Source organism: Aricia agestis, chromosome Z (genome assembly GCF_905147365.1).
Source record: "Aricia agestis chromosome Z, ilAriAges1.1, whole genome shotgun sequence".
Classification (NCBI taxonomy): Eukaryota; Metazoa; Arthropoda; class Insecta; order Lepidoptera; family Lycaenidae; genus Aricia; species Aricia agestis.
Window position 1 is genome coordinate 33,227,082 of NC_056428.1, and position 25,768 is coordinate 33,252,849.

General features: G+C 33.7%; 2 protein-coding genes and 1 long non-coding RNA gene across 5 annotated transcripts in view; 1 reads left to right on the forward strand and 2 right to left on the reverse strand.

Annotated features, from left to right (window-relative positions):
• LOC121738929 (peptide transporter family 1) overlaps nt 1-1,087 on the reverse strand; it is a 42,119-nt gene extending 41,032 nt beyond the window's left edge. The window contains exon 1 of the mRNA XM_042131207.1: nt 879-1,087. Within this exon, the coding sequence (XP_041987141.1) occupies nt 879-941 (63 nt within the window). The 5' untranslated portion in view covers nt 942-1,087. The remainder of the gene's footprint in view (nt 1-878) is intronic.
• A 2,797-nt stretch (nt 1,088-3,884) lies between these two features.
• LOC121738558 lies at nt 3,885-7,198 on the reverse strand. Its single transcript, XR_006037304.1, has 2 exons — nt 7,043-7,198; nt 3,885-4,164 (listed from the first exon to the last, which is right to left on the reverse strand). It is a non-coding gene; the product is annotated as an uncharacterized LOC121738558 (long non-coding RNA).
• Nucleotides 7,199-11,427: 4,229 nt separating this feature from the next.
• The window catches only part of LOC121738557 (SPARC-related modular calcium-binding protein 1), a 34,175-nt gene continuing 19,834 nt past the window's right edge, over nt 11,428-25,768 (forward strand). For 2 of the 3 annotated variants that reach the window (XM_042130702.1, XM_042130703.1), the window contains exons 1-3: nt 11,428-11,562; nt 13,151-13,331; nt 15,347-15,562. In XM_042130702.1, the coding sequence (XP_041986636.1) occupies nt 11,479-11,562; nt 13,151-13,331; nt 15,347-15,562 (481 nt within the window). In that variant the 5' untranslated portion in view covers nt 11,428-11,478. The remainder of the gene's footprint in view (nt 11,563-13,150; nt 13,332-15,346; nt 15,563-25,768) is intronic. The other variant, XM_042130704.1, reaches the window with a different exon arrangement.

Genomic DNA, 25,768 nt, shown 5'->3' on the forward strand with positions numbered 1-25,768 from the left:
ATAAAATTAAACCTTATTGCTGCTGCGGAACCCTTCATTTTTACTTTAACGCGGCGTCACCTTTGCGTTTTCAATCCGGAAATTTTGATATCAAAGATGCACGTTGCTCTAGTCGCCCTTTTTAAAAAATAGCATCAGTTTTGTCCGTAACAGGACAAAACTGATGCTATTTTTAAAAAAGTGGAGCAAGATCGGCATATTAGTAGAACTTACGATGTAGCTGAAGAACTGGGGATTGACCACAATTTAACGGTTTTGGAGCATTAGAAAAAAGCTGGGTACACAAAAAAACTCGATATTTGGGCAGTGACGGATTAACCCTTAATCAAATTAAGCAATTGCCTAGGGCATCACAGGTCAGCAGGTCCTTATGACCTGCTTTACTAGTTTTTTTGTCCGTCCTATCTTTTTTGTCTCTTTTAGAAAATTGTGCGTACCAAAAAATAAATTTTACAAGAAATTCTCTTACCTACCTAGTTTCAGCCTACCGAGGTTGGGTAGATACTAGATACAATTATTTCAAAGTACCTACTAGAACTTAAAATATTATTAATACCATAAATCTGTGTTTTGTACACATCTAGCTGCTGGCCCAGCAGCTAGACGTGTACCTGCAGCAGTGCTGGGTGCTGAAAAGCTTTCTTATGGAATTAATATAACTAAGGTTAATTAATCGTTGTACCTAGGCTTAAGTATTTTAACATGGCATAAAATATTATACTTAGTAGATATGGCAAAATATATGTTTAATTTGAATAAGTTTGAAAAATGCTTCTGTATTGTAATTTGTATAACGTTTAACGCTTTTGTTTAGTGCAGAATAAAATGCATTGAGTATTAATTAGCTTAACAAATAGTTTAAATCTGATTTTACTCACATTTCGTAAATGATCAGTCTGCAAAAGGCTTTGGTGTTGAGAACGTAATTCTTGGGACCCCATCACTTGTAATTACCACGGTCGCGTATGTACGTCATTCGATTGTTAGAAGCGAGATGTTATCGCTCAGATACTACCGTAATACTTATAAGCGCACGTGTTAACTCATACGAGGCACAGGCGTGTTCAGATTGTAGCGACTAGAATTCTCTCACGCAAGCCGCTACATAATGGACAACTCAGCTCAAGTCTGACGGTTTTGATCTAACTGCAGCTAACATGCTGCGTCATTCATACACAAATGAAAAACTGAATGATGAAATGGTCACATTCAGATGCTGCCGCTCACCATTCGCACAATTGAATTAAGTATTTGCTATTCACTTCTTTTATATTGGTTTTATAAGTACGTCTGTATAGCATGTAGATACAGGTAACAGGCTAAGTATCTAGGTAGTAGGTACCTATAGTAGATGTTATCTACTATTGGATATTTATGTTGAGTGCCTATCTAGTAATTGTTATTACGACGATATTGTTTAAATTACATAGAGACTATAATTTACAGAGTTTATGAACTATTGTTCATCTATTATTAAGTATTATAGACACAACTAACAGTAATGAAAATAGCGTAGTAAATCTTATTAACAGACGTACCATTTTGTGCAGAAAAGACAAATGGATACTGAGTATTATTTTAATCGATATGGTAAGCCATGATTCTTTCATGGCCTTTTAAAATACATATTTTCTTGTAGCAATTAAATTGATAAAATATCAAATTCCAGCATATGGCGTATTTTTAGGCCGACTTCCAAAAAGGAGGAGGTTATAATAAATGTTCGTCATTTTATATATGTTTTTTTTTGTTTGTTCAACCATAACTTCGCCGTTCATGGACCGATCTTCATGATTATTTTGTTGTTGTACAGGGTTGAATCCGAGGTTGGTACCATGTTCACAACAATGGTGATCTGATGGTGGAATCCATGAGGAATCAAAGGGACTCCTTGAAATCTGTATGGAAACATATGTATAGTGATTTTGATTTTTTTAAGCATTCCAGGTAAATGCTACCAAACAATAAGATTTCGCACCAGGTTATACCCTGGATCCGAACCTCCTTCCTTACAGATACAGGTTCAGGGATTTTGGCGTTGTTTAAACAACTGAAAGTATAAGCCAACACATCAATTTGATTGATAATCATCATCACAACGATAATTATACCATGTGTCATCACATTATAACCCAATTTTTGGTACTTTTCGTAATATTTTGCATCTAAGCAGATGTTTTTGATGATTATTTCGCTTTTTGTGAACCAATTTTCAAAATTCTTGTGTTGTTGTATCGGAAAAATGTCAATTTTTTGTTAAAAATAATCTTACCCTGGCTTCATTGTTAGTAGTTTCTACTTTCTACAAACAAAAGGGGATTTTATTCACTCATGTGACCACCCTTGATAACCTATCAGAAGTGTGTCGGAAATGTGTGCTTCTGTGAACCTGGTTTGCCTGTAAGTGTATATTTATAATGCGACATTATTAACGCTCCTGCTATAATGTAGGTCCCCCATAACATATTAAACCAATTTCACAATGTTTACCAATTGTTTCACTGCCAATAAACAGCTACACAACCTTCGCTTTTGTTTGACAAAGTGTGATATCTTACTTAGTTCAGTAGCGCTAACTAGATACCAGATATCAGTACCACAAAATAGATAAATCTTCAATGTTTCACGCACCATGACAGCAGATGCATCAAGACACAAATAAAATGTACTTATATATTTTACTCAATGTCCTTTATAACTTATATCCAAAATTTAAATTACAAGAGTGGGAGTTTCCAGTTCGTCTTTCATATCAAGGTCCACAGCCAGGTATTGCGACAAATAATTGCAAGATTGTAATAAGAAAATGTAGACATTACTAGGCATTTTGTGGCAGCATATCAGTCGGATTGAATTTTCAAAAAGATTTCCAATATCTTGGGCCAAAATGGTTAGCAGAAAGTTCATAAACTGTTTTCTCTTCTGTAGCAGTATTCCCTCGGTGCTCATTTCTGTTCTCATCTAATTGCAATGGAAACAGCAGGCTTTTCTGGGTGCAGCCGGGATTAGAATGGTGGGATAGGTCTGCGTATGCACGGATTTCAACACAAATGGGTTGGGCGGTTCCGGTCTACCAGTATGTTTCACTTCCACGCTTATCCTTGCAAACCTATCCCCCTTTTCTTCCTCCTTCTTTATTAGAATGTAGTATGGTCTTAATTCGTTAGAATACATATTATTTTCTTAAGAATTTCAAACAAAGGTCATAACTTCACTAAGATTTTGATAGATTTTGACTTTCAGTGTCACTCAACCATTTTTTCCTGAATGCAGTGAATGTAGACAATACACTGACCTCCAATTAAGTATACATAATGGAGGTCAGTGAGACAAAATAATATTTTATATTGGTAAGTACCTAACAAAAATTCCGATACAGACAATTTTTTAAGGAAAGTTTGGGTTCAAGTTTACTATCAGAAAGAAAGATTCAAATTCCCGATCCCAGGTTCATGACTCATGAGTGCTTAGCATTAGTGCTATTCGAAGTCAACTAACGCTACATTTAAATATGATCATATATTACTGAAATGTTTTCACGCTAAGCAGCACCAGCACAAATCTAAACAAAAAGTTTTGTTCGAGGTTTCTGTCAATATTCTGATATGACGTGTCCGATTTTGGTCGAATTCTGTATCATAATTTATTATTCGTAGATATGTAGGTATGTAAGGAGTAAGGACGTCTAATTGTTACTACAGTTTTTATGATACTCTTTGGTACTATAAAGTGTAATGCCCCGACCGTTGCATTGCGAATATTATGCCCTATTACAACAGCAGACAAAAAGGAGTGTTGTTTTTTAATGTAAATAAACTGTAAATCTAACATAGACTCATTATTAAATTAAGTACCGTATAAAATAAACTGATAACGCCAAATTGGCAAGATAGTTATTTAATCGGAAGAAATAAAGTTACAATTTTTATGTAGCATTATATTTTACACTTTTCACCCTCTGCATTTTTTACAAGACCGTCTCAGCTGTGGTGCCGAAAATACCTGTTCCAATTGGTTTACCAGAGTCTCATAAAACTTGTTATTGTTTGGTATTTTATCTTCAAGTTGCTTTAAAACTATCTGCGTCTTTGGTGATAGCATTTCTTTCTCTTTTATGTTCAAGCTTCGTCGACTCTTTCCTTCGTGGCGGTAAAATTGAGGCTCCTACAAAATTTTGACTATACGCAATTAAAGTTACTGATAATAATTAGAAGGGTAAGGAGGTATGCACCATCAGGGGATTAGATACTTAGACGACATGGCGAACTTTCGTCAATTGCTGGGTCAAGTCGTTATATTATTATGTCAAGTCAAAGTTAGAGCCAGTCCACTCGGCGCGTTGCTTTGCGTTGCGTCGTCGCAACGCAAATATTTTGACGCATAGCCGGCCACACGGGCCGGGTGCTGCGCCATCAGCCCATCACAGCGTTATTACGTAGCTCAACACCCCCTCCCGCTTCGTCTCGGGGGATGCTGTTCCATCATTTGTGTGCGTCGTGTGAACACCTTGGTTATTTGTATGTAATGGCGGCTCTCGACATAGGCGAACGCGTTGGCCAACGCGTCTGCAGACGCGTTGGCCCAAAGTGTAGAACGGGCGTTCGCGCGTTGGCCAACGTCTAAATACCTACGGCCAACGCGCGAACGCCCGTTCTACACATTGGGCCAACGCGTCTGCAGACGCGTTGGCCAACGCGTTCGCCTATGTCGAGAGCCGCCATTAAAGTTAAAACATCGCAACGGCAGCGCGGCGTCGACGGTACACTGACGAACGCGCCGTGTGGACTGGCTCTAGTCCTAAATTCTTGATGTCGGTTTGAGTCGACCCAAGGTTGGCAAAACACGACCAAATTGAATAAGTCTGCCATTAATGAATTTCTCTGGTGTAAGGTCAATGTGTCGAAATCCGTCTGGGAGGTAAGTTCGTCTAGCGGCAATAACTTCCACATTTGAACTACACGGAACAAATTCCGACTAGTTTCATATGGCTCAGTGGGTAAAACGATATTGCAAAGTTAGTTTGACCTAAGAAACAGACATGTCGCTACTAACTACCTGTTACGAAAAAAATGATCTCAATTTTTTTCCCCGTTTTGTACTGTCAGTTGGAGTGTAAGTCTCTGCCAAAAAAATAAAAAAAAGTGGAAATACGACGGAGTTTTTGGGGTTTCTTGGATTACATAAGTAACTTAGTGATCCTTTTACTTATTGGTGTTCGATTCGTTAATATCCCTTTAATTTCGTTATTATCACCTGCAACATGTGTCTAACCTAAAATTGCAATAATTGGGAAGTCCGTCTAGTTTTCATAAGGAAAGGCCGTCATATGCCGGTCTTGCCTCGAATCAGATATTGTCAACCTTTTCAAATATACATGTCTTTATTGTTAATTTGCATTTAAACTTAGGACTACTAAATCATAGCATTGCCCAAATTTTACTGCACGAAAAGAGGGGCTGATAAAAATTGCAAAAGTTATAAACAATAAAGTAAAAAAAGAAGGGTTTAGTTTTTTTAATATTCCAAAAACAAACATTATTTGAGATAATCAAAATTTGAAAAAAGGTCATTAAAAAGCAGGAAATTTCCTTAATACATCCTACCTCCCTTAAAATTTTAATTGAGCGGCGAAAATAATGGTAAAAACACGTAACTTTCGTGTGCATGGCCCCAATCTGCCACGTAAACTAAAAAGTTATTTTAACTAACTAATTAATATTAATATGATGGAATAAAAAAAATTGGTACTGAGTATACATATAAATAACAATAATCAAATCAAAATTAAGTAGGGGAGTTTGTAGAAAAATGTCCGATCCCATAAATGATGATGAAACAAAGTTGTAGATTTTACCGGCACTAGTTATTATAATTTTGTTGTAATAAGCATTTATGTTTATACTTAGTGTTTTTTTTTTTTAATGAAAATGTTTTACAATTTTAATGAAAATGTTTGCAACCACTTAGACTCACGATATTTGACTTGCCTTAAAATGATATAAAATTAATTTTCTCTGGAATGCGAACCTTATTACTGACACCTTAAACACATATTTGAATGGCCGTTTTGCGGCTTTGCTAGAAACCGTTGCCATGCATTTTACTTCACAAGTTAGGGCTATACTGCTGCTAGACAGACTTACCTAAGGGAAGTCCGTCTACACACTGAGATTAAAAAAAATACCACGTAAGTAAAAAAATACGGCAACTAAGATTATTTTTAGATCATTATAGGTCTAATTAATATATAGCCTATAATTTCCGATGACACAAGTTAATTAAAAAGCGAATCTCGTAACAATAAATTATGTTAAACATTAATTTTAGAAAAGTATGCCGGACTTCGACACATTGACCTTACATAATAATTAATAATACTAGATTTTATAGTCATTACTGCTTTTTTTTTTATTAAGGAGATATTTTTGAATTATTGCAACTTCTTCCATATATGATCCTATAACTTTATTGCAATTTTAGTAGGGAGATGTAGTGTTTGAAAAGCATAATAGAAATTTATTTTTAGGGGCAGCATATTTTACAATTTTTAATTGCCCTTCCTTAGCATTACAATGGTGACACTGAAAAATAATAAATTTGTAAAAATGACTACATTTATAATCACAAAATTTTAAAACACTAATTTAAAAAGAATACTGTAACAACAACATATTTAATGTGTTTAAAAATATCTAAATACTTCTACAATGTGGTCTCAATCAAATATAAAAACAGATTTATGTTTTGTTTCGAGAATAACTTGTGATTTTTCAATTTATTAAATCCATCTAGTATTAAGAATTTTTTATATGAAAATTGAAAAATGCAGGTAAATGGATGTAGTTTGCAAAGAAAATTTTTATAAAAGGAAGAGAGAGGCAAAGTTAATTTTGGGATCAAAAGTACATGAATTGATAAGTAGTAGTTCTGATTTTTATAGTATTAGCTTTAAAAAACCATAGAAAATTATGAGCAATATAATTAAACTGAGAGGTTTGTGGTAATTCTTTAACAATAATTAGTTAAATATTTGTGAACTTACTGAGCGAACTATGAATACTGATATCAATGTTAAGAATATCAATATCATATATGATGTAATATTCATATTAATTTGCAATAAATATACTTAAATGAATGTATATTACTATTTTTTTAATATTCCAAATTCAAATGGTTAATGTATGAGTTCAGAAACTGTTTTAAAATAAATTCAAATTCAAATACTATTTTATCTAAAATTGATTTTTTATGAGTTGTATATTTTATATTAATATTGTTGCAATAAAATGTATGTCGCAAAAACGCATTTCGTAAAGAATTAGTGTAAGTATGTATTTCCTTCGCACTTCCTTGAAAAGTTAGTGGCACTTGACACACGTACACAGACAGTGAAGCTCGAGCACAACCTGAATAACAATATAATTCCGAATTTATCGTAATAATTTAAATATTCAAACAAACTTATCAAGTAAAATACCATTTTATAGAAAGTCGAATCATAAATTTATGGTGCACAGTGCCGTGGCCCGTGGCCGGGATCATATTCTTATTATTATTCTCATAAATTAATAGTCTTTGTTACCACCATAGTACATTTAAACTATATTAATTTGTTATTACAGTCTACAGAACCTGTAAACTGTAAAACCCTGTAAAAACAACACAACACAAATTATTATGACGATTACCTTCACCATCTTCTTTTTATTTTACATCGACAATTTAAAATTGACACTAATCTTTTTTAAGAAGATGGTGAATAGGCAATAAACATTATATTAACATTTATTTGTACCTCTTAATAGACAAGACGTGTGAATAGTATTTTTAATGATATTTTGTGGTATAACAAGTTAACGATTCGTGAGCTCATGACTCGTGGCGCATTCATATATTTTCATAACTTCATTTATTATCCCTAAGTAGTTTGTAGTCATAACCAAGAATCTTTTATATTATCACTGGATATTGCGCTTAGAACATTTTCTTGAAGACCATAAATTTGGCCTTGGGTGACGTGACTTATGTATTTTGTCTCACTCTTTGAAGTGACCATGATTGCTCTATACTAAGGATTTTCCCAAGTATAAAGGAAATAATGACTATAGATTATTTTAAAAACATAATTTTATTTTGTAAAAATTAGGGGGCAAACGAGCAAACGCGTAACTTGTTGCCCATGGACATATAAACAACAGAAATGTATTCCATCAGCGGTTTTCAAACTTGTTATCAGCTTGCTTAGCATGTCATTGGAAGATTTGTTTCCGGTAAACTTGCGTGCTTTGCTTATAATTTATTACATTTTCAAACTAAAATAACTAAGAAAGTATATAATTTACGACATTTTGTCAAATAGTATTTATTGTTTGTAAACATCTTCTCCATCGATTGGCGTATGTTTCATAGATGTACATTTTTATGTACTTGTAAGTTTAGGTATGCCAATAAGGTTCGTTGTTCTTTACCCTTTAAAGGTAAAATAGACAGCCATTCATTTCTTCTTTGTTCATCTTTGGGGAAGCTGGAATTATACAAAAAATTGAAATTTAATCCTCTATAATACTGTCTAAAACATTAAATGAACATTCTATACATTGCTTAGGCATGGCGTATAATGTTGGATTAACACCTTTATTCTTAGTTGTTTCTTCAAACCCACCTTAAATCAACCTCAACGAAGGTGTCCTCAAGGAGTTCGTAACTTCTACCTCGACGAATTACTCTTTCAGTAAGAAAGAGTGGAGTTGGAGGTATGACGTCATAGAAGTTATTTTTTTAGTGTCTACACCGACGGAAATCAACCCCAATTGACAGATTGCCTATGAACTCCTCGTTTAAAAAAAATTTCAGTGCCATTGTCAAAATATGTCACATTGTTACGTATATTTTGTGTCATATCACAGGCCGCCATAATTAGAAGAAGAAGAAAAATAATATGTGTTTATGTGATCAGCTGTTTTTGCGATTTAAATTGTTTGCAAACTCGCGTTGTTATTTCAACTTTAGTTAAGCGTGTTGCATATTTAAGCTTGTTTTGTTAAGTTTCTAAACCTAAATTATTGTTTCTTGAAGTCCTCATCACTATACTGCCCTAATGAGTTTTGAGCGTCAAACAAATATCTGCGCCAAGGAAAATTATGTGAATTTTCATGAACATAATCCAAAATGAAATGAAGTTTTTCATGCTAAACACGATTTCTTGTAAATTAATGGTTGGAAACAGACAGTGAAGACACACAAGGAAGCCTTAAGGTACATCCTGAACTACCTCAGGTTTGACAGTTCATTCCTCACCTCGAATAAGGAAGTCTTGAATGAACCCTCAAGTGAAGGAAGTTTTAATAAACTAAGGGTTGATTCAGACAGCAATGCGACGCGTAGATGCATTTCTAAATTAGTATGGATTTGACAAATTCGCAAGACGTCTGACGCAATTGAAATCTGTCAAATCCATACAAATTAAGAAATGCATCTACGCGTCGCGTTGCGGTCTGGATCAACCCTTATGATACAATTTTTTGGATTGAGGTTAAGTCGAGTGGAGGAGTACACATTGCCGGTAACATTAACATTTATCTGACTTTTCTTTTAGATTATTCAATAATGTACGCTTTATAATCTTGTAAAGCTTGAAGAAAATAATATGTAATCAGAGGCAAAACTTCACAGCAACTACAATTTAATATGGGTCCATCTGAGAATAAATGGACATAATGGACACCCTACATCTGTAAACCATTAAAAAAAAAAAAAAAAAAAAAAAAAAAAAAAACATTTTATCAAAACTATATGAAAGCTGTTCGCATTACTTGTTTAAATTGTTCTATTATCAGTATACAACACTAAAATGAAACAAAATCAATATTTACTTACGATTCGAATATAAAAATATGGTAAAGACTGACTTTTATTAGGAAAATACTTAATACCTAAAAAATCCACTCACCTGTGGAACTGGATTTAAGAATTGGGTTTCCACTTTCCAAAAACTTCTGCAATTTTGCACAACACAATGCATATTTTAAATTCCGATTTTATCAAATACGAACGATTATTTCAGCAATTAGTAAACATTCGAAGCGAGATAACTTTTTTGACATATCGGCCATATTGGCAGCAATTAGCAGATAAGTGGCAGTCAGAGTGTTGCTAATAAAATAAAGTAGAGCAATACAAGAATTAGGTAAAATATATTGAATATGCTAAAGAATATCACGTGATTTTACTAATGTAGTTTAAAAAACTAAATTTACGGTACTTCAAAATATAGTCTGGCAAAAAAGTGAAGATAAACGTAAAACGATCGATGACACTCATTTAATTAAGTTTTACAGTTCTTAAAATTTAGATGAGGTACTTTTTGTTTTACCATGGCAACTTTATGTACTGTGTGAGAGAGAAAATTAAAGAATACATAACTAAAGGCTACGAATAATAAAAACTAAGGAATCGTAACTCCCATACTATTACCGTTTTAAAGGACAATGCCCAAAAAAAACCCATAGTCGATTAAAATAATTTATGTACAGCAAAGTAGAGCATAAATAGTAGATTGAAAATATGTAATTCATTTTTTCTAAACCATAACCGAAACCGATAATTTGAAAAAATAAATCTGAGATACAAGTATGGTATCTACTTTGAATCAACTAGTTATTTCCTTTGTTTTTGTGATCTTTCTCGTGAAAGCGATGTTGATAGACAATAATGTACAATTAAATAGAAAAAAAATCGGCTAAGTGCGAGTCGGAGTTATAGACCGAAAGTAGGGAAAAATTGTTTTTTGTATGGGAATCCCACTTAATTATTTATTTTATTTTAATTTTGCGATTAAATATTAAAGTATTTGGGTACGGAACCCTAAAAATTTAGGTAACCCTCAAGGTCACCTAAATATTGCAAATGTATTGAAATGTGTACCTAAGGTACACTTTTTTGACAAGTATTGTGGAGCATGTTTTTTGACGGAGTTACTTAGTTTTTATTATTCGTAGATATAGGTCAATAAACTGTCTTCAAAAAAATGATCTAATCGCAAACTCCAGTTTTATAATATATAAGCTTCTTGGTCGTAACTCATAAATGTCAATGTCTCATTCAAATCCATGGGTGTGTAGAATGTAGATTGTCTGTGGTCATCTGTCAAACGTACGGTGGTCGCTGGGTGAGGTGCGTGTGCGCTTTTTGCCTATGTTTGACCCGGTGCGGCGCGGTGTGGCGGCGGCACGGGATATATTTCTTTCTGTTATTCTGTAGCTAACTTGTTTGCGTATCGCCGTACGTAGTCATACCACTACCTGTTCAGTATTTTGTAACAAAGAGAGTTGATATTATTTTTAAATTATAGAACAAAATGTTAAAGAAAAATTTATTATTTGTAGTATTATGTTCGTTTTTAATCAACTTTGTTTGTATGTTATAGTGTTTTAAATTAATATATCATAAATGAACTTTATTTTTTAATTTGGCATAATGAAGATACATTTCTCAGTGTTTTGTATTCTTTATGTATTTAATTTTATTTATGCCGTTACCAGAGCCGCTGAAAATAAAAAGGTAAAAACTTAATTTTTTTATGATTTCTTAATACAATACATTCAATATCATTTGCTAGTACGTTAGAGTTGGTTTCTATTTTTTTTTTACTATTAATTTATTGCTTGCTTAGTAGTATCTGTTTATTATTGTAATGAAAATTAAAAATAAACTTAAATCCGTTACCGTTTAGTTTTTGTCTATGGTTCTTCAATTAGGTTAGGGGTGAATGGGGACAATTCTAACAGGAAACAATATTTATTATTTTCATTTTAAATTGATAATGTTTTTTATACAAATTTATTTTTTGCTGCAGAGTCAGTGTCTGTAAACACTTGGACCGCTTATTTAAATTACTTTATTATATATTTTATAAAAACTAAATTATTTTTTACAGTGTTTATTTATTAAAATGAGCTCCCAACCTACTGGTTGGGTACCTCCTCCTCCTTTATGGAGGTGCGCCCTACTGGGCGCACCTCCATAAAGGAGGAGGGAGGGCTCGAAGGCGTAGATATTCTTCAAGAAGCGAATCATTATAACTTTACAGTGTATAATGTATTAAATAAAATAATTATTCGTTTTTCCCCATACAAACATTTAAAAGTTGGCAAGGCGAAAATACTCTGTACTGTTTGTTTAATATTATCACGATTCAGGAATAATATTCTATGTTTTTCTCTACTTACTTCTTTGAAGAATCATAATATCAAAATTAAAAGAGACAAAGGTATAAATAATATTTATGGGCATTTTTTGTTTAATCCTATTATTAGTTCTCAACATCACAGCCGATTTGCTTGGTTCTTTTCGCTATAGCTTTTTATAGCAATGCTTGTAAAAAACGTTTATGATCATTTTCATACTCCAGTATCAGGTTCTTTGGAAACTGAGCACATTATCTAATTCATATTAGGAAACTAAGGCCGGTATAAATAGTCAGTATAAATATCAGTAGTTCAATAGGAAACCTAATTTAATTGTTATTTCAGTGTACCTACATGTTTAATATACTCATGATAAATCTCATATTTTTCTGTTGACGGACTTAGGCCGGTATAAATAGTCAGTACTCAAGATGCGTCTCGGTCTCAAGACACGGTTCAGGCTCTGTGATTGGTTGGCTGTCAAAATTTGGACCAATCACAGATCCTGAACCGTGTCTTGAGACCGAGACACATCTTGAGTACTGACTATTTATACCGGCCTAAGTCCGTCAACAGAAAAATATGAGATTTATCATGAGTATATAAACATGTAGGTACACTGAAATAACAATTAAATTAGGTTTCCTATTGAAATTACAACAGAGGAACGAGGTTTCGTGTTATTTGATGAAAAGTAGTTAAATATGTCAAGAAAAAGGTTTACTTTTTGCGTATGGCCTTGTTAACAAAAACCATCTCTAAATATTATATTATTTTTAACTAGACTGTACTATAATAAAACCTGTGCTTATAATATCAGTATTTAGTTATTGACTTTTAAGTGGGCAGTATATTGCCTACCTGTTCAAATATCTTACAATGGTAACGAGAATGTAGTAGTTCGTGGCCATAAAACCTATAGACACGGGTGGCGTATCTACTTTTTGTTGTTTTTTTTACAGTCAAGTGCACAAAGCAATGAGTCTTGTCTGAGCCGCGTCGCTGCATGTGAAGCAAATCCGAGCAACGCAAATCGACCCGTCTGCGGAACAAACAGGCGTAATTACCCTTCAAAGTGTCACTTATTGAAGGCCCAGTGTGCTGGTGAACTGACGGGTATAGCTCATAGGGGCCCGTGTGTGGGTTAGTATACTCTTTTTACATATTTCGCGCAACTATTGTTCTGATAAAAAATAATCTTGATTTAATATGACAGGCGTTCTGTTCAACTTTTCGAAAATAACTGAAACATTATATTATGTTCCTCTTGATACCTATAATCTATACTAATATTATAATTCTGCAGAGTTTGTTTGTTTGTTTGTTTGAACGCGCTAATCTCAGGAACTACTGGTCCGATTTGAAAAATTCTTTTACTAGAGGAAGGCTATAGGCTACATTTTATCACGCTAAGACTAATAGGAGCGAAGAAATAGAGGAAAATGTCGAAAAAAACGGGGGAAATTGTATGAAAGGGTTTATTTGAACGCGCTAATCTCAGGAACTACTGGTCCGATTTGAAAAATTCTTTCAGTGTTAGATAGCCTATTTGTCGAGAAAGGCTATAGGCTATATTTTATCACGCTAAGACTAATAAGAGCGAAGAAATAGATGAAGATGTGGAAAAAACGGGGGAAATTATATGTTATTGGCAAACATACAACAAGAATAGACCACGTGAAGGGACATAGGCTATTTTTGCTGCAAAATGTACGGTTGCGTGAAATTTCTAAATTACGTAAGCGAAGCCGCGCGGAACATGTATATATAATAAAATTCGTGGGAAAGTCAATTCTGTATATTGAATATTTTTGTACAATAAATAAGTAATACTTGGGATGTGATCTACTATGCTAACGCGGACGAAGTCGCGGGCAACAGCTAGTATAATATATACAAATTTTAATGGAGCTGTAGCCTTTAGAAATAGCATAATCGATTCAAACCCAGTTTAAGATAAAAGCGACGCTGCCAGCATAACACTAAGAGACATGCCCATGTTCATATGATAATAAGAACTTATTCAGAATATTTCACATTAGTTCGTTTGTTTATACGTTCATACGTTGTCTATAATGTCGACGAAACCTTATTTCTATAAGTCTATAACAATATCTATCGGCCTGTACTTATAATCGGGTTCAATTTATCTAAAATGCACTTTTCCAGTAACAACAACAGAAGAAAGTGTTTGTTCCCTTAAATTTTCAAATTATGTAATTTAAACTGCGCCGGCTAAAATCCATATTAGGTATATTGGTAATGTAGGGATGGTAGGGAAAACAAATGAAGAAATGTTTTAGTTACTTAATATAAGTTTTTTAATTAAACTTGTGTAAGACGAGACTTCAACGGCAGTCTGGCTATAAGGAAACGGAGATTAAAAGTTGGCATCTAAAATCTCTATACACCACACCTGTAAAATATGTATTATTATTATAAGCATTATGAGTTATGGCTAAGGGCTCTTTTCATACGCGTCGACAGTCTTATGACAGACTATCGCAATCCAAAATATTTGTTTCAAGCTTGCCCATCTTCAAATTTTGTTTTGTATTGCAATACTGAACAGTCTCTCTTAAGAATGTCGTGTCTAAAGTTGGCTATAGCCCTAATGTTTAGTTAAAAAAATATTTGTTCCTGTTCTCCTCACGTTGGTCCTTAAACAGTCTCGTTTAGCGGCGTGTTGGACAAATTGCATAAGTAAATAATATACTAGACGGCTATGTAATGTTCGAGTCACTCGTACGTTTCGTGACTCATGTCATTTTGAATGTAAAATACGTGAAAGCTGCTGTCGATATACACTTGCAATTAGAACTGTAGACGTTTACTCGGGAATTAGCAAGTTTACAATGGACCACAATACTTTGTAGGTACAATATTGAATGCCTTTGCAAGTCTGCTTAAAAATTCAGTATGATCCAAATAACGTTACTATAATATATAATAAAGTAACGTTAGTTAAGTAGTCGAGTTACAGTTATAGTTTTAAATAATTTCTTTGCTTTTTTACTCGATATCGATCATCGAGATAACTCGATGATCGATAATCCTCGGTAGGTTCACTCAGTCTGAATCCTACATCACATTCGGTCATTATTAAGGATCCAGCAGTGAAAAGACACGACAGTATTAACGATGATGATTCTTTGCAGAGGGTCAGTCATCTTGTCTATCAGTGCTACGGTACGCGTTAAACGCACAAGGCGCTCGAAAGGCCACTTTTGTACCGCGATGTCGCGCTGATGGCACTTATGCGGCAGTGCAATGCGCCGCCGGGGCTGCCTCAGGATGCTGGTGCGTGACTCCAGACGGAAAACCCTTACCTGATACATCTGTAAGGAACGGTAGACCAGATTGCACCAGGACTGGTGAGTAACAGCCCTACCCTTAAATATAGATGGACCAAGAGCGTCCATTCTCCTCTTTGTCTATGGCGCACTTCTTACTTCGATAGGGTTAACAGTTTTTACTCCTATAAATGTACCTATCTCTTGGTTTATACTGTCTATCTTTTTCACTGCTGGATTGCTTCTTCTCATGTTTCTGTATCTAAGCTAATTCATTTCTTAACTATCGTCACAACTTTAAAAAAAGCAATACATATACATGCTATATTAAATGTTTTATTCCAAATACCCCGGTATTGCTAGAAATAATTTATTTTCTCACTTTTTTATTGCCATCAGATCCTGGTAGACCTATACCTACTTACTATTAGGTAGGTACCTACATCGAAGAACGTAATCTTATATATTTAAACGAGCAATTCTTGTATATATGTATATATATACCTAATTGGAATCTCGGAATCGGCTCCAACGATTTTCATGAAATTTAGTATATAGGGGGTTGCGGGGGCGATAAATCGATCTAGATAGGAATCATTTTTAGACAATGTCATTTTATTCGTGTTTTATCGAATACCGAGCAAAGCTCGGTCAAACAGCTAGTTTTGTATAGTCTGTCAAAAAGTGAAGAAATTAAAAAGTGGCAACATCGTAGTGTCATCCCTTTTTTGACCGACTTCCAAAAAGGAGGAGGTAATACGTTCGGCTGTATGTATGTATCTTTTTTTATATTGATTTGAAAGGGATGACACTACGATGTTCCCATTTTTTAATTTCTTCACTTTTTTGACAGACTATACATTTATGTATTTAATAATAAAAATATAACATAATATAAGGTATCTATCAGGTATCTGTATCAGACGTAGGTACTATTGTTTCTGAAATGAATCTCATCATCTATTTTTAATATTTTATAGTAAACACAAGTGAATTTTATTTAATACAATATCGACAGCACAAAAACTTATCTCCTCTTGGCAGACATCTGTTTAAAATAAGAAACGCTTTCGTAAACATAGGAGCAGTTGAAAGCTTCAATTTATTTTATAACAAGCTTCGCTTTTGAACCTGTGTACCTACTACAGATTCACCGAAATATAAATAAACAAATTGTTAGTCCTCGTTATTTTTAACGCTTTAAATAATATTAACAACGGAAATAATTAAAAAATATTTTAATATTGTTTATAAGATGTCAAGATACCTTAAACCTACTTACCCGTAGATACTTCCTTCAAGAAAGTAACAGAACTGATATATTAGTTATGTATTAATAATATAAAATATTATTTAAATACTTACTAGCACCTGGTTAACGTTTTACATATTAAGTGGAAGTTGATTTCCAACTTTTTTAATAAAACTACGTTAGTAATTTTATGACGTCAATCAAGATCGGTGTCCTACTAAAGTAATTACTTAATACACTAAACTACATGAAGTGTTTACTGTTTAATTTCTTCCAAATCCGTTTTTGATTATACCTTAAATACCTATTTAGCACCAATAAATATTCAACTCTTTCTTCGACGCGTTCGGAAGATTTTCTCTGAAAAATATAAAGTGTTTACCTAACAGATACAAAACAGATTTCACGCTGACTAAATTGCAACATAGGTCTATTTTTAGACATAATAATTAGATCTCGCTGTTGTTTTGAAACTTACTTTGCTGAAATATAAAGAATAGAGATTAATTTTGAAAACCATTTCCGAGGAAATTTTAACACTATTTAGGCCCACGGTCCCGCCCCACACATTCCCACAACATGTATTCAGGAACAGTTCTTGGTTGGTTACCACTTACCACAGGGTATCCACAAGTTAAAACTTCAATATAATATGATCTCAGGGGAGCCCATTTCCTTTTTTTCTTGGGACCAAAATTAATCATATGAATGGTAGAAGTGGGAGATCCATACTAATATTGTAATTGCGAAAGTGTGTCTGTCTGTCTGTCCGTCTGTTTGTCTGAAACCGCTGAACGGATTTTGATGAAATTTGGTATGCAGATACTTTGAGACCCGAGAAAGGACATAGGATACTTTTTATCCCGGAAAAATGTACGGTTCCGCCGTAACAAACGAAATTTGGCGCAACGGAGTTGCGGGCGTCATCTAGTATGTCATATACTTACTTAAAATAGAAATATTGAGCATGCAGAACAACATAAATAATTTTACATCATTTCTGCACTGTGCACATAGATACTATCAGTGTATTTATTACGCAATTATAGTTTCACCTATAACCCTTACTGTCATAGGTTTATTGTACGTAAAACATTAATAATTAAGTACTTAAGTATTGTAATTATTACCCTCGTGTGTAGTATTCAATATCTGTGGCGCACGTAATATATTATTATGTATACGTAATATATTAATATGTATATAGCTAGCTACTACGAATATTATAATATGTATATAGTTTCATAACAACTAATTCATTATTTTAAGATATTTTAAAATTAACTTACTGATGTTTTCGGCACCAGATTTTTTAACTGAGCGTGTGATTTTTTTTCTAAATTAATACAACTTGAATCAAAACAGTTTAAATAGAGAAAACCAGGAACCAAAACCTGACATAGTATGGCCACAGTAGATGAGAAATAATAGAATAACATACCTACTGACAGAATTTACACGACTCGATGAAAAATTGCCTTACGGCCGTTCCCAATATTTGATCTATCTCTGATTTTGCCCTACTAGAGATAGGAATAGCTCACATTAGACATTAGAGACATATATTTTATGTCAATAATTGTGAGCTATTCCTATCTCTAGTAGGGCAAAACCAGAGATAGATCAAATATTGGGAACGGTCGTTAGTCAATCTGTCATTGTATCTATTCTTCCCCTATCTTTCCTTGCACGCAGTAGCATTATAGACTTCTCTGACAAAACAGTTGCTTGTATTAGAAAAACACGTTTCGTTTTACGTTTAGGACAGATTTGTCGCACATAGACATGTCTTGACTCTTGAGACTTGTAACTCGCCTTAATGGCTCAAAATACAGAATTTGTTCTGTATTCTGAGCTTAATGGTTGTCCAACCGGCTGCACAAAGTGGAGCCGCCAAAGACAAAAGAAAAAATGTGAACGCAGCATGATCCTGCATTTAGGAATTCCTCACAAATCACAAAAACTAAGTCCGATAAGTGAGCCTGAATTTATTTATTCGCTAAAAGGAAATCGATTTTTGTTGTAAAAATAAACCCAGGTATTAGTGATTTACCTGAGGCGACTACGTTTTGCACTTAATTCTATCGTGGTATTCTGATTAAGGTTGTTTAGATGTTGTTACTAATTCGATCCTCCTGATACGATCAAACTTCTGATTCCGGTCACGCGTCTTCTCAATCTTTGTAAAGATATGCTAATAGTTTGCTGATTTTATCTTTTTTAACGCTAATAAATAATATTTAATTTGATTTTTCACAAAATTTAGACACAATTGTTTTTATTATCTATACAATGTTTCTCTCATTTCGCTTATTACCTAGCTACTACGAATATAGCCTAGCTATTACCTAAGTAAGTAAATATTTTTTAAGTGGAATGAAAATGATTCGCCTCACAAAATGATGGATGATAAAATGATGAAAATATTTATTCTTATTTAAGTATATATAGATTTGACTTGCATTGATTATTATGAGCATATTTTTAACTTGGGCTGATTTTTCAATGGTCAGCTGATAAATTTTACCAATGGAATAATTAGGCTTTGACAGATTTTATACATATGGAAAAAATGTCAAAGTGTCTTAATATTTATTCGATAAGACGTAAAAGTTATCTGACGATTGGAAAATCGGCCTGTGTGACAAAAATTTTTCATAGGTCCCTAAATTTCACAAAACAGAAAAATTTGCGACCTACGTAAAATAACGAGTATGAATAATAATTGAAATCAGAAAACATAATTTCTAACTGTAAACTTTAAATTAAATATACACCATAGTCCATACCTAACTTTCGTAACAAATATCATTATATTAAACTAAATAAAACCTGTTTAACTGTATATTTGGCAGAATAAAATAAAAACCTAATATAAAAGTTTTGCGTAAGAATTTTAATACTTACTTACTTTTATATACTTATTTTTATATACTATATGAGATAACAGTTATAGTTAGTTAGTGCGTTAATATATATATATATATATATATATATATATATATATATATAAAGTAAGGTCAATGTGTCGAAGTCCGTCTGGGAGGTAAGTCCGTCTAGCGGCAATAACTTCCATATTTGAACGACTAGTTTCACATGGCTCAGTGGGTAAAACGATATTGCAAAGTTAGTTTCATCTAAAAAACAAACATGTCGCTACTAGCTACCTGTTACGAAAAAAACGATCTCAAATTTTTTTTCCGTTTTGTACTCGCAATCAGAGTGTCAGTCTCTGCCAAAAAAATTTTAAAAAAGTGGGAATACGAAGGAGTTTTTGGAGTTTCTTGGATTACATAGGTAATTTAGTGATCCTTTTACTTATTACTGGTGTTCGATTCGTTAATATCGCTTTAATTTCGTTATTATCACCTGCAACATGTGTCTAACCTAAAATTGCAATAATTGGGAAGTCCGCTTAGTCTTCATAAGGAAAGGCCGTCATATGCCGGTCTTGCGTCGAATCAGATATTGTCAACCTTTTCAAATATACATGTCTTTATTGTTAATTTGCATTTAAACTATGGACTACTAAATCATAGCATTGCCCGAATCGTGCAGTAAAGCACGAAAAGAGCATACAAGAGGGGTTAATAAAAAATGCAAAAGCTATAAACTTCTAAGTAAAAAAGAAGTTTGTTTTTTTTAATATTCCAAAAACCAAAAATTATTTGAGATAATCAAAATTTGAAAAAATATCCTTAAAGAGCTGGTAATTTTCTTAAAAAAATTCTACCTCCCGGACCAACAACCCTTATAATTTTAATTGAGCGGCGAAAATAATGGTAAAAACGCGTAACTTTCGCGTGCATGGCCCCAATCTGCCACGTAAACTAAAAAGTTATTTTAACTAACTAAATATTAATATGAAGGAATAAAAAAATAGGTACTAAGTAGACATATCAATAACAATAATCAAATCGAAATTAAGTAGGGGAGTTTGTTGAAAAATGTCTCATCTCATAAATGATGATGAAGCAAAGTTGTTGATTTTACTTTTATTAATATGACGGCGCTGCGGCATAATTAATATATTGTTGTCATAAACATTTATGTTTATACTTAGTGTTTAATTTTTCAAAAAATGCCCCACAATTTAAATGAAAATGTTTGCAACCACTTAGACTTAAGATGATATAAAATTAATTTTCTCTTGCGGCTTTACTAGAAACCGTTACCATGCATTTTACTTCATAAGTTATGGCTATACTGCTGCTAGACGGACTTGCCTCAAACTGTAAGGGAAGTCCGTCTACACGCCGAGTTTTTAAAAAATACCACGTAAGTAAAAAAATACGGCAACTAAGATTATTTTTAGATCATTATAGGTCTAATTAATATATAGCCTATAATTTCCGATGACACAAGTTACTTTAAAAAGCGAATCTCAAGTCAATAAATTATGTTAAACTTTAATTTTAGAAAAGTATGCCGGACTTCAACGCATTGACCTTACATTTATTAACTCATAGATACATAATATTCCAAAAAAGATACATACAGCCGAACGTATAACCTCCTTCTTTTTGGAAGTCGGTAAAAACAAATACTACCGTAGCCGGTAGCGCGTAGGAATCCGCATCAATCCTACAGCAATATTATACCAAATCAAAATATTGCTGTACTGACAACAAAAATAATACATTTAAACATAACGATACAAAATATATTACCGTAGGACATAGACTACGTATAATATCAATAAAATAAATTCCAATTTAGAAATGAAATTTGTAATCGAGCGTCCTATTAAATGAATTACTCATCATAACCTCGATTTTAACTCGTTTAATTACTGTCTGGCTGGTGTGTTTATAGGCGGTATATCGAGACAGTCTTACGACTATTGGCTAGGATATAAAGCTGGGATGACTGTCTTTGATGCTATCCGAAATGTCTTTCCTTTTCCGTATTAGCTTAGGCCTTTGATGTCTCGATTCGGACACAATTTAGTAGTCTTAAAATAAATACATAGAAATAATTCGTTAAAACTTTGTTAAATAAACAGTGTTCCTGTAAATAATAATTCATCATCAATCAATAAGTCACCTTTTATTTAGGACCTACTCGGTACCTGTGGACAGTAGATACTAAGGCTTTGGAAAATCATCAGAATACCATTACCAAGCTTTTAGAAAAACGGTACATCATACACTTATAAGAACTAATTTAAAGGTTCTCACAACGCGTTTGAAGCGTCCCGTAGAGATTATGGGATTCCGGATTTGGGAGTGGGTGTGTGGATATCGGGCTTGTCTGTGTGGGTTTTCTAAGAAACAGCCTGCCTCAGACAGCGCGACGCCGAATTACAATGGGTTCCTGTTTTTTGCCTGGTTAGAGGCAGACAACGATTATATTAGAAAAAAAGTGTTCGGAGACGTTTATAGTTTTATATTAGCCGTAGTTTGTGTTTCAATTTTACCGGTCGTGCAGGTTTTAAATAATTAAAAACACTCAAAAGAATATTAACGAATCGATTTGCGGTTTAAGCTTTAAAAACTAAACCTTTCCAAGCAATATCAATAGTGTATGTAAGTATCTAATTTAATTAGAGATCGCCCAATGGTCGAAGTTTGACTTCAAATAAATACTTAATTAATTTATAAGTTTCAAATTTCTACGCTTTTCTATTGATTTTATTGATTGAATTTACTATTATAGTCTGTCAATAAAGTGAAGAAATTAAAAAGTGGCAACATCGTAGTGTCATCCCTTTTTAACCCCCGACAAAAAGGGGGGTGTTATAAGTTTGACGTGTCTGTCTGTCGGTCTGTCTGCCTGTCTGTCTGTCTCTCTGTCTGTCTGTCTGTCTGTGGCATCATAGCATCCAAACGGGTGGACCGATTTTGATCTAGTTTTTTTGGTTTGAAAGCTGACTTAACCGAGAATGTTCTTAGCCATAGTTCATCATCATCAGCCTGATCCGTGCTGGAAAATCGCGGTTCATCTGGTTCGTGAAGGGCCGATTAGCAACTTTCAGTCGTTTGGTGGGCTTTATTTTTTGCATTCTAGTTCGTGACATTTATGAATATTTACACATTAATGTAAAGTTGACCTGGTGCTGCAACATCACCTGGTAATCAATAGAATACCCAACTCCTCACCAACTTAGAGCAGTGGTATCGTGTTTGGGCTCAATTTAATTGCGACAACTAGTAAGACATAGATAAACAGTAAATTTTTGCATGCTGCTGCTGCAGCATCACCTGGATTCTATAGGAGTCGAGCTCCATATGAACCCAAAGTGGAGGTTTCATGTTTGGACTCATATTGACGGCCTCGTCCAAAAGGACATTCCTAGATGGTATTCATTGGGATATAATATGATCCTGTTGATAGGAATTATTTTGCACTTATAGCCAACACAAGTTTAAAAAGCATGAAATAAAATTAAATTAAGAAATTAAAAAAAAAAAACCTCGCCAAACAACTTTAAAAAGTAATGAAATAATATAATATTTTACTGACTTTAAGTTTAAATAATTCCTATGTGTAAAGTGATATTTTAGTCCATAATTGTTGTCAAGGTGTGTCGGGGGACCGCAAATGTAGATGTTTGACTTCACATAAGTAACTTTATAGTTTAAGGGTCAGCTCACAGTGAACCGAATCGAGACAATCAGTGACATGGCGATACAAAATGCAAAAGACACTGTTGGCGGTCCCCCGACACACCGTGACAACAATTATGGACTAAAATATCACTTTACACTTAGGAATTATTTAAACTTAAAGTAAGTAAAATATTATATTATTTCATTACTTTTAAAAGTTGTTTGGCGGGGTTTTTTTTTAAATTTCTTAATTTAATTCGTAGATTAATTTGAAAGGGATGGCTCTACGATGTTGCCACTTTTTTATTTCTTCACTTTTTTGACAGACTATATTATTTTTTAGACATAATTCCTGCGACAGTCTCAGATTAATAAAGTCAAATGATGACAGACTGCCCGTGTAATAGCCAATAGGTAATTGAAAAAAAAACTAAATCTATTTTCAATTTGACAACCAATAGACTTCAACCATAAATAAAAGAGTACAATTCGTGAATCGTGTGTATAGGCTTGTGACTTGTCAATCAAAACCTACTAGTGTGTGTGTTGTAGTGTGTGTAATGTTTTATTTGTTAAAAAATGTAAGTATGATAAAAGCATACTTTCAAAATTATTATAAGCTCGATGCTTATAATAATTTTGAAAGTATTCAACGATGTGCAAAATTTCAATCATCTACGATTCCGCATTTTTCGTCAAAAGGGACCCAAAGTTTCTCGCTATATATTACATAGATTGTAAATTGTAATTCATCGCTTACAGTTTACATGCAAAATTTTGCCTATGCTTTAACAGGTAAAATCTACGTTACTGACTACTGAGACTATAATCTCTATTCTCTACCGTCTGACCAAATAATTCGGGACTTTTTTTTTTTTCTGTGTCGCCGGGTTGTCTAAGAGGTTCGAGGCTAGAAGTCAAAAGGAAACACCGACCCAATGGACTCTACATTTAGAATCTATAATGCCTCGTCCGAGAGCTAACGTTGCGTTGGGCCACAGAATATATAATAGTACTCCGGTTGGGCTAAGGTACAAGTTGGAATACTTGGAAGCCGGCTACATGAAGTTGCAGCACTTGCAGCAGACGGCGTGTCGTCGCGACACTACTGGTTTCTATGTATGTATTTCTAAGAATAAATGTCGCTAGCTTCGTGTCGCTAACTGCGGAGAGTACTTATTTCATAGAAATACATACAAACCAGTAGTGTCGCTGCGACACGTCGTCTGCGGTTGCTTCATGTCGCCCGCTGCCAACCGGCACCTTTATTTAGATGTCTGTGGAAACTTAAAATTATATTACTTTCGTGCTAAAATCAGATCAAAAGAACTTGTTTCATGTAGGTTATGTATGTTAATAAGGTAACATTATGGTTAATATGGATCGGCTGAAATGAAGACATAACGTCGTTTGATTAAGAATTTATGGCGGTGCAGCTTACTGTTACCGGTTTTCGTATTGACTAATGCTACATCACAGTATAAGTAATAAACCGTTGACCATCTTCGCAAAAACTGCCCGAATCGGGTGCACGCACACATACGCGTGATTTCAGATAGCTTATTTATGCGCAGAACAAAGGAGCATCGCGTCCCGCGCACCAAACTTATGTCTGTGTTGAACAAATTTGATTAAAAGAATACGGTTAAGTTACGCTACTGTATTTGTATTGTGGATGTAGAGTCCGTTTGGACCGGTTGGGTACACCCTCCCCTCCCTTGCAGGAACACATGGGTACAGGTACAATAACTTGCAATACTATATTGAGGCGCACGTGGACCTATATTCTGCCAAGTCCTAATACGGATAGTCCAAGTTATAATACGGATTATATTAGGGTGCAATATTGCTAGTTTCCTAGCTTGAATAACTTGATACACCCTGTATGGCTATTAGCTGTATCGTTTATCCCTAAATATCTGCGTGGCCCTATAGGGCGTCCCTACGTCTCGATGTCTGCCTCACGAGCTCCATAATATCAACTCATCCAATTGAGTCTTTAGGATGTAACAATTTAAAAAGGGCCACCCACAGCTCAGTAACCATTACTAATCAGTTTATGTAGGATATTTTTAAAATCTTGTACATACAGCGGCTAGTTTTAGTCTATAATTATATTATTAGTTGTCCCGGTATAGACCTTCTCTGGACTTTCACGAATATTTCAACACTAAAATTAGCCAAATCGGTTCAGCCGTTCTCGAGTTTTAACGAGGCTAACAAGATTTATGATTCATTTTTATTCGAACTCTATATAACTAGATTTATTTTCTTCTAGTACTGAATAGTTTATGCTATAGCTTTACGTAATTATAATTGTAGTATGTATATGTAATTATGTAACTGTTGTATGTTACAAGTTATATTTGTATTTTGCACGATTATTATTCATCGAAACTTCTTTGTCTAATATTATATCTTATCTAACAAAGAGTTTACGGAATAAAAGTAGTTCTAGCTAAGTTTTTAGCTCTTTAGTAACAG